At 34.2% G+C, this 10,706-nt stretch overlaps 1 protein-coding gene across 1 annotated transcript; it reads left to right on the top strand.

Moving 5' to 3' along the window:
- The first annotated feature begins 8,732 nt into the window (after positions 1-8,732).
- LOC149844032 (putative glutaredoxin-C14) lies at positions 8,733-9,047 on the top strand. The gene has a single exon (XM_090001017.1). The coding sequence runs from the start codon at positions 8,733-8,735 to the stop codon at positions 9,045-9,047; it is 315 nt and encodes a 104-aa protein (XP_089857143.1).
- Positions 9,048-10,706: the final 1,659 nt, after the last annotated feature.

Raw genomic sequence — 10,706 nt, 5'->3', positions numbered from 1 at the left:
TTTTCATAATTGCTAGACAATGAGGCCAACCAAGATTATTGTAGTAGTGGCTAACGAGACTAACATCAAAGTTAATATTGAGTCTCGTACATGACATAACATATATTAATCTTTCAGCGGCTTGTATATAAGGGGCATTCATTCTATCTTGACAATCATTTTTACTTAATTTGGACCCTTTTGCAACGGGAGTATTAACTAACTTGTAGTTACTCATTTTAAACTTTTTGAGTATATGATTGATATATCTTCTTTACTCAAGCTCAAAATTTTATATTTTCTAACACATGTAATTTTTATTCCAAGAACATAAGATACATTTCTCATGTCTTTCATTTTGAATTGAAAATTTAACCATGATTTGGTTTTGACGATCATCTCATTATCGTTTTCAATAAAAAATAATATCATCCACATATAAAGAAAGAATAAAAAAAATTCTTCCACTTTTCTAAACATAAATGTTGTGGTCAAATCTATTTGCCACAAATTTGAGTATAGTAATTTCCTTTTGAAACTTCGAATATCAATGACGTGGTGATTGTTTAAATTTATATAGATATTTTTTCAACCTATACATTTTATCCTCTTGTCCTTTAACAATATATCCTTCAGGTTGTTCCATAAAAATGATTTATTTTATATCATCATTTAATAATACGGTTTTGACATCCATTTGATGTAGATCTAAATCATAATATTCTTTAATGACCAACATTATCCTTATTGAGGAAAATTTTGCAATGGGTGAATATGTATCAACATAGTCTAATATTTCTCTTTAATAAAATCCTTTACCTACTAATCTAGCTTTAAATTTGTATACACTACAGCTGAACTTGTGTTTTTTTCTTAATATCCATTTGCATCCAATGGATTTTCTTTCCTTAGGTAAATTTATTAATTTTCAAACTTAGTTTTTCTCAATGGACTAAATTTTCTCGTCCATGGATTTTATTTATTTTGTGGATTCATGTGAGTTAATTGCTTCACTATAAGATAAGTTATCTTCTATGTCATTAAGATCTAATGAGTAACATAGTTCTTCTATTAAATAAACATAGTAGTCATATAGGTATGAAGGAGGAGCTCGTGACATTTTATGTCCAACAAGTGACTGATGCAAAGGGGAAGGATCACTAACAATTGTTTTATCATTGCCTAACTGCCATAAGAGTTATCAAAGTCATAGATGAGATCAAATAGATCATTTTCATTGATTTTAGGAATGATTGGGTTCATATTTTGTTCTTTCAGAAATTCATCATCTCTACTTCAAATTAAACCCTTATTAGGATGATGAAATCTATAACCTTTGGATCCTTTTGGATATCCAATAAAAGTAAATCTTTTAGATCTATTATCCAATTTATCTCTTAATCAATCTATAATTTTTACGTGCGCTATAGAACCCTATCTACGAAGATAAATAAGATTTGATTTTCTTTCAATGCATAATTCATATGGTGTAAAAATAATGACTATATGGAACTTTATTCAAAATTTAGGTAGTTGTGTAGATAGTTTCTCGCCAAAATACCTTTGGCAAAGAAGCATGAGACAACATGGATCTTACTATGTCTAGAAGAGTTTTATTGTACATTTTTGCCACACCATTTTTTTGGAGTATTCCAGTCATTGTTGTTTAAGGTTTAATTTCATTCACCATATAGCATTCAAAAAATTCATTAAAGGTATATTCACCTCCTCAATTAATCCTTAAAACCTTCGTTCTTCTTTCAAGTTGAGTTTCAACTTCTTGTCAATAGTTTTTAAATTTCTCTAATGCCTTAGACTTATGTGATATAAGATATATATAACTATACATTGTTTAATCATCAATGAAAGTTATAAAGTATTACATTTCTCTATGAGCTTGGGTCATAAAATGTCCATAAATGTCTAAATGGATGATCTCTAATAGTTCAGATGCTCAAATTACTTTAATTGAAAATGGTTTTTTTGTTATTTTTCTATGAATGCATCATTCACATCTATGAAATGATGTTTCTTCAAGTTTCTTCATTTTATTTAAACTAATGTATCTTAATCTTTTGTGACAAACATTAATATCAATATTAAGAACATTATCAATATAAGCAGAAGATGAAGCAACTTTATTAAAATAAAAAACAAGAAGTTTAAACAGTCCATGGTCTTGGTCGAAGTGACCATCAATCTTGACTCAACTATGCATGCCCACAGTCACCTTTTTTGGAAAAAACCTCACTTCAAATCCCTTATTAATTAGGACAGGAACAAACACCAGATTTTGTTGCATGAATGACACAAATAATACATCAGTAAGCAAAACATTATTGTCAAATACTTCAATTCAATATGTCCTAACAACCATAAAATCAGATTAGGTGTTGTTTTTCATATACATACGATGTTTCCCAAGTTTGTATTTTTTTCATCTCTACTACTCCTTGTTTACTATTGGCAATGTGACATGTTGCTCTCGAGTCTACCCACCATCTAGAAAGTTCTTGGTCTGCATGCAAGCACTCTAACATCATGCAAATTATATCATGTTTTTTTTTGCCTGCCATTTTTGTTATATTTGTTATTGTTGTTGTTTTGGCAACTTTGCAATCTCTTTCGAAGTGTTCAAATTTATCACACTTGAAGCATTTTTCCTAAGATGTTTTCCTATGACTTGCATAATATTGGACCATTCTTGTTATCAAATTTACCAATGTTTTTAAATGGTTTTTTTTTAATTGAGGGTGCCTAGTCTATCCATAGCTACCAACTTGGAACATCTCTAGCAAAGTGCAATTCACTTTTATTGTCTTGTTTATATGTTGTTGCTCTATTTTCAGTTGAGCAAATAGTTTTTTCAAAGTCAAATTCTTTGAATTTAGCCTAAGAGCAGTAGTGACTATCTTCTAGGTGGATGGTAGGCTATTCAGGATGATAGAGATTTGCATACAAACTAAGATCACATTCTCAACAATTATCAAGTCTTTGGCCATCACAAGCATTTTGTTTGCATGATCAACTACGATGTCATTGTCTTGCATTTTGCATGAATTATATTGCTCTAAGAGCAACTAAATGCGTGTTTCAGAGTTAGTGTTATACTTTGTAAATATGACATCAAAATTGACTTAGCAGTAGGGTAGCCCTCAAATACCCTGATGCGATCATCTTCCATTTATGTGAGCATGATGCATGGTTCTAGCAAGTACATTGTCAGTTTTGAATTTTTTGTAAGCATTTTTATTGTCTTCAATTGCGGCTTTCTCAAGGTCCTCCATCTCTATGTTCAAGACATTTTCAATGCTTTTTAAAGTCAAAGCAAAAAGAATTCTCCTCTTCTATATGTAAAAAATTGTCATTCAATTTATCATTTTTTGCTAGTTCGTTATTTTTTTTGCTTTTTACTATTATATATTGGCAAATAATGATAAGTAAATATTCAACATCCAAGAGCAAGCTAAATAATATCATCAAAAGATTAGTCGTGACCATTTGAGATAACATATCCATGATTAAATATTTCATAAAAAAATCAAGTATATATCTTAAGCACCAATTTAAGATAAATCTTATGTTATGCACATAAAGTATTCAATCTGATTTTTCTAAGCACTATAATATCTAAGTTTTCTAAGTTTAAACAATAAATAAGCACTCAAGCATCATGAATATAAAAGAAAATAAATTACAACTTTATTCTTGTCAAAATAAAGCTTTAAGAGGCAAACAACAAAACATAACCACTTTTTTCGCAATAAGAAAAAAGTAAGAACATTAATCTGGGCATAAACAATAAGATTGAACCTTGAAACTGGATTATGGAATTTTTTTAGTTGAACATAAAAATCACTTTTCTGTAATACGAAAAAGTTCAAAAGCCTATCTTGAGAAAATCGACATACAGTAATCTTGTCCTAAAAATTTTTCAAAGAACATGTCTATTTTTGAATTTTCTCATAAACAAATTTAAAAGGCAGAGGTCTCAAAATAGAATTATTAAAAATTTAAGGACTAGTTATAAAAAGTAAACATTAAACAAATTAATTTTTTTTTAAAAAAGATGAAAACCTGAAGGGTTCTAACCCTTCGTAACCCTAACCCCCTTTTTTCTTTTTTTTTTCTCTTTTTTGCAGTCTCCTTCCTCCAACAACAAGAACCGTCAGGCACGACCGTCCAGTGGTAGCATGTGGTCAAAGAGGATGAGCTCGACAGCAACATTTAACCAAAGAAGCCAAGTCACATGGCAGTGCACGATGGGCATTTTCTCTGATGATCCTCTGGCGAAAAGAAATGGGAAAAAGGGATTTTTCGAAGAGGGGGTTTTCTGGTCGGCGTCTACAGTCGGGCGTTTAATTTAACCTCCCCGGACTCATCGAAATCCTCCCTCTGTTCTTCCTCCCGTCTTTGTGGGGAATTCGAGTAAAGTGAAAAATGGGTTTTGAATCATCGGCCAAATCTTCTGATTGACAGATTATACCGGCCAAACAATGGGTATGAGGTTTGTTGTTTTTTTATATTTAATTTTATTATTATTATTAACAAAAAAATATGTACTAACCATTTTTTATTGTTTTCCTATTTTTTGTTTTTTCGATGGTGAATCCACGTGCATCGTGGCTTCGCTTCTGGTATGTTTGAGTCTTCGTGCACACTTGTAACCTTGCTCTGATACCATTGATAGATTACTTTGATCAGAGGAGAGAGAAAGAGAGGAAGCACGAAGAAGGAAGTTTTGAAAACGGCCTATGTTAATGAGGGATACTCATTTCTTGGATGAATTTCATGTGCGCATGTTAAATAGTCCTCCCCTTGGTATAGTCGTTTCCATCCCTGTATATTTAATTCATGTGATTTACTATCTTTAAAGTTAAAAACAAAATCAATTTTTTTTCTAAAACTGTTGTGAAAATATATATGGTAAGGAACATTTGGATATGCCCATGAACCAGGCAATCCATGTGTTAATAAGAGAGATGAACACTGTGCTTGAAAGGCGACATCGCAACCTCGGTTTTAGGTTAACATATATATATATATATATATATATATATATATATATATATATATATAGAGAGAGAGAGAGAGAGAGAGAGAGTGGTGGCTGTGCAACTGCCTGTGAAATCATCCTGACTGTCTTGATGGGCGACCAGTGCAAAAAATGCAAAAAGAATGCTGAAAAACAGTGTTTTTTTGCTTTTTAGGCTTTAGTGTCACTTTCATATCACCAAATATCCTAGTTTCGCTGGGGCCTTTAGCTGCACTCAAAAGTATTGGTAAAACACTCAAAAGATACATATGTTTTTTAAAAAGCATTTTAACAGACTCTTTTGAGTGCCGCTAAAGCCTAAAAAGCAAAAAAATTACCTTTTAGTGAGTTTTTCTCTATATATATATATATATATATAGAGAGAGAGAGAGAGAGAGAGAGAGAGAGATTGCCATGAAAGAGAGTCCATGGTCAAGCACGGATTGAAGTATTAAATTGGGTCGGCGCAGCCCCTAGAGTTGAGCATCCAACCAAATAAGTGGGGAGTGTAGCAGAAACGAATAAAGGACAGCTTGTACCGGGGGCCCCTTCTGTGCATGAGTGCTGTCATACCCATCCACTTCAACATTCTGGTAAACAACAACATGCATGCATAACCAAACTATGCATGCAATGCATAGCATACAGCCATGTTCAGATAAGGAGACCCTCTAGTGGCAGAAGAATGTCAACTTTTATAAATAAATAATAATAAATTTGTTAAAAAAAAGAGTAGGGAATGCACCCTCGGGTCGTAGCATCACACAAATGAGTGGGTGAGTACGGATCTTGTACAATTGGGGCGTCATCCCCTTTGAGGTAACCGACCTTTCCTCTCTTCCATGCAAGTTTTCCGTGGACCCCTACCGGAAAACAACCGCCCCATGTGGCAGAGGGATTCGATCCTGGGCCTTCAGCTTGACACAAGACGCCGCTTACCACATGAGATACCACCTCCCTGGTTACTCTTGACAATCTTTGTAGTTATAGAATATTTCACTTTATGCTCTCACCTATTATCTGGATATATCAAGTGAACGAGAGGGAGAGATCGAGCTTCCAAAGATAGATCCTTCCTGCACTTTGAACTATGTCATAAATATCAGCGATGTTTTGAAAAATATCATGATTTTGAAGTTGATATATTGCTGAAAAATATAAAGGGCTGGGGAAGTAGTAGGAGAGCATGTGGTTTGATGTGATACGTTGTGTGAAACCTTGTAATAGATCGCAACATATGAACAGTAGATGAAAATATTGGTGAGGGAAAATCTCATGACATTTTCAAAAAAAACGTCTTGAGAAAATATCAGTACATAAAAATATAGAGAGCATACACAATATATAAAACTATGTACTAAGCATTAAAATAAAATAAAAAAATCAAGAGGCTGGTTTTAAGTGATATTAACATGTAAAAACACGATAGTTTTATAGTAGACATTATTATTAAAACATCACATATTTAACGGCAAATAGTGACCATAGAAAATATCACATTAAATTTGCAATAATGTCAAAATATCCAGGGCATTTGTGACTATGATATGAACAAGATGGTTATTGTTAGGTCATGTCATAAGATGCTTAGTTGAGTCCTATAACAAGCTAAACCCTCTGTCACCAAGACATAACATATATTTTCAAAATACCATTTTTATATTGTTTTCTTTTATATTTCCATTTTTCTATACATGCTGAAATTTACTTGAGATTTTCTAGAAAATCCCATTTTTCAATATCTTGCAAAACTGATGTTCTCCCGAATCTGGAGACCAGTTTGTGACATTGACCTTGAACACCATGAGATCACATTTCTCTCTTGATATGTTACAAGAGCGTTAGTATCTTTCACTTTAAGCAAACTCATCACTCTGCTTGTAAAGATAGATAGGATTCTCTCTCTCTCTCTCTCTCTCTCTCTCTCTCTCTCTCTCTCTCTCTCTCTCTCTGTGTGTGTGTGTGTGTGTGTGTGTAAGAAACTAGAATACAGCAGCAATGGCATGAAAATACACCTCGGAAATCTCAGATGGCCGAGAAAATCTTGAGAATGAGATTTGTGATACGTATTCGACCCTTATCCTATCTACTATTTTGTCAAGCAAAGATCTATCATATCTAAGGAATATTTGTACCTTGTAAAGCATACAGAACCAACACACACACACACACACACCAACTCTCAAACCAAACTATAACACACGTGCTCTAATTATCAAAAAGATGTATCCAAACGTTGGGTGCCATCGTCATCATGATCACTTTACTGTTCAGTGAGAACATGTATGATTATATTTGAACCATAATGACATGATCCAACTATTAGCCAAAATGGAAATCGAATCAATTGATACAAAGAAACCGATTTTTGGATGAAATTATCTGCCCTGATCCACTTTTCAGGCCTTTATGATAAAGCACATCACACGTGCATTGAATATGATTGCCATTATTTTTGTTGGTCTAACTACCCTTGTTTTGTCAAGGAAATATCCCTAAATTAATCTGTTAAAGAAATCTAAAAAGGTAATGGTTCTTAAGGGTCTTAACTATCGGAACAAGATCCAATCATCCATAACATCATACCCTAGTACCACGCTTTGGATTGTATTGTTGCAAGTAGTTTTAATCAAATCTGACCTGGTAGATGTGATCTACATACATAATCCATTAAATCATCGGATGTATCATGCGTGCAGGATTTTCTATAGATTCAAAAATCAGCAGCTATAAAAATACCAATATTTAATTATTTAAAGAATCATGCTTTTTCATTGAAAAAAAAAACGATCCAAGGGTCGATTCCTGTCAAATGAACCTTGTTAAATCCATCTACAAGATCACATTTAATCAAAAGTTGCACCAATACTAACCCAGAGTGGGTATGACTGGATCCGGTTCCCTAGTTATCCTCTTTCTCTCTTTTGGTGGCGGTACACCCAATATAAAGAATTTTCTACATCGCAAAAGGGACAATCAAGTTTAATAAGAGTTGGTTACCTTAATTAGAAACAACAAAGTCAAAGCTCAAACTCAATAAGATAATTGAATTAGAACTGAACCAATGAGGGTACTTTTGTGTTAATCATTACCCAATTGGGATGGGGCGAAGGTTCATGTGATATAAAGTCTCTTTTGTCCACTAAAAAAAAAGGATTCTACACCACACTTAATAATAAACAATTGGGACCTTGTTATGATAGGTCCTTATCAACAAAGATTTCCAGAATTTTCACAAGTTCAAAATAATCTTAGGGAATATTTTTTTAGTTCTTTTGAAAATATTAAAAAGAAAACACAATCTACCGAGCATGCTTGAGACTATAAATATATGATCTTTTTGAGTCCTATGGCATCATCACACTCGTATCACAGCTCTCAACCTCCACTTAAACACTTATATATTTCACTCACACACATACCTCTCTCAATTTCCCAATTTACCTTGCTCTAGGGCAGTCACTCACTTCACTCTCTCTCTCTCTCTTAAAAACTTTCATCCAACCACAATCTTTTCCTTTCTCCATTTTTGCAAACCCTTCAATACCAAGAATTTATTTCTTCTCCTTTTCTCAATTTTCTAGAACTCCCTTGTCCATTTTTCCTGATATTCCTTCTCATATAACATATCAGTTCATCCTTCAAAGCCTCAAGGTATAACTTGGCATATTGTGCAACTTCGCACATTACAGCACACACACACAGTTGAGTGAGCAGAATGGAAAGGGTGGAGAAATTGGCCAAACAAAATGCAGTGGTCATGTTCAGCTTGAGCTCATGCTGCATGTGCCACGCCATGAAGAGGTTCTTCTGCGAGCTCGGGGTCAATGCGATCGTGTACGAGCTGGATATGGAGCCTCGAGGGAAGGAGATGGAGAGGGCACTCGCGGGCCTGGTGGGCCGCGGACCTCCGGTTCCCGTCGTGTTCATCGGTGGCCGATTTGTGGGTCCCACAGAGAGAGTCATGGCCCACCACCTCAATGGGACGCTGGTCCACATGCTTAGAGAAGCAGGGGCAATCTGGATCATTTAAATCAAATGTTTTGAGTTGTAGTATGAGTTTATGAGAGAGAGAGAGAGAGAGAGAGAGAGAGAGAGAGAGATGTAGTTTTAGATACTCCAAATGAAGCACGTTTTAAATGTTTTCCTTTTTGGTTTTCGATATATATGTTCCAAGGAACTAGCATAAATAGCCCACTTGAGAAAGTGAGTGTAACTTGAAAATGAGGAAATAAAGAATGTTCTTTTCTATCAGTTTCTGCTCTAGTTCTTTTCATGCTTTGGATCTTTGTCACAAATGCTAGTAATATTTGGAAAGCCGCTACACTTGAGAAAAAATGTGATATTTTCAAAATAACGCCTATACTTACCACCACTTTTTTCATGATGATGTGATAAAAATAATTTTTTAGCAATTTTATATTTTGGTATACTGTTTATGATTTTATGTACTTATATATTTTTAAGTGATATATATATATATTGATTTTCTTGTTGAGATTTTCCTGAAATAATAATAAAAAATAACTTATCACGCTATTTTCCCCAGAACAATATGTCATGTTTTCGCTTTGTAGTCTAGTACATTTTTCATTTGATTAAGAGAATGACCACGTTATCTCTAAGTTGAATGATATATGCTGCATTGCTGTTGATAGCAGATCCAACGATGAGTGCATATTTAATACAGACGATTGTAGGTACAACCTAGTTAAAAACCCAGGATGCAACCCTGTAGTTGTGTTTAGCATGGTCGATTTAGTGGAAAACAACTCTTGGGTCATGTTTTTTTTATGAAAAAACACATGCTTTTTGAGTCAGAAAAAGTCTATAAATTTAGGACCTTTAATTTTTACAAGGCCAATTCAGAAAACCATTTCAGGTAATTTGATCCATTCAATGGCATGGTGGTGATCTTGAGCATTGGGTTTTGCTCTTGCACTACCATCTTCAACGTGATGTGCGCTGGAGAACTGATGTAACTTGAATCGTCCTCTCTTTCTGCCATCGACCTGTGATAGAGCTGCATGCAGAAGTGGTCACAAATTTGTCTGAACCTGCTTTGATACCATGATAAAATGAGGAGAGATAGAAGAGAGGGAGAAGTGGAGACAAGTATTAATGTGGTTCGTCATTAAGCCTATGTCCACAAGATGAAGTTCATGTATCATATAATCACTGCTTGTAGTATCCCTAGGTTACATCAAATATTAATAAAGAACAATGAGCGATATCAACATTATCTCGGATAAAGATAATGCTACTAGATGCGTGAAACAAATTGTAACGCATACAATGGGATGCACCGTAACTGAAGGAGAGAATAACAAGTAGATAGATGGCGCCAGGTGTAGCGGGCGATATACTAACAATCGAATCACCACAACTGAAGGAGAGAATAATGAGCTGATAGATGGCACCTGGTGTAGTTGGTGATATACCATAACTGAAGGAGAGGATAGCGGGCTGATAGATGGCACCTGGTGAGGATGGAGACATATCATCAACCGAATATACCGAGTTCGGTTGATGAGGATTGTCCTCATCATGACCTGGAGAGATCATGGTGTGATTTCATAACGTGTTCACATCATGATCACATTATCTTTTCAACAGGTGACAAGAGTATTACAAGTACTCAACTTCTTGGGTATGTTGAGCTACACAACCTTGTTTCTTGTATGACCTTAAA

The sequence above is a fragment of the Nuphar pumila genome, chromosome 3 (genome assembly GCF_984573655.1).
Source record: "Nuphar pumila chromosome 3, dmNupPumi1.hap1.1, whole genome shotgun sequence".
Classification (NCBI taxonomy): domain Eukaryota; kingdom Viridiplantae; phylum Streptophyta; class Magnoliopsida; order Nymphaeales; family Nymphaeaceae; genus Nuphar; species Nuphar pumila.
Note: the sequence above shows the minus strand (reverse complement) of the source record. Positions and strands in the feature narration are given on the sequence as shown.

Coding starts and splice junctions, on each gene's coding strand:
- LOC149844032 (XM_090001017.1), top strand. CDS start 8,733: ATGGAAAGGGTGGAGAAATTGGCCAAACAAAATGCAGTGGTCATGTTC.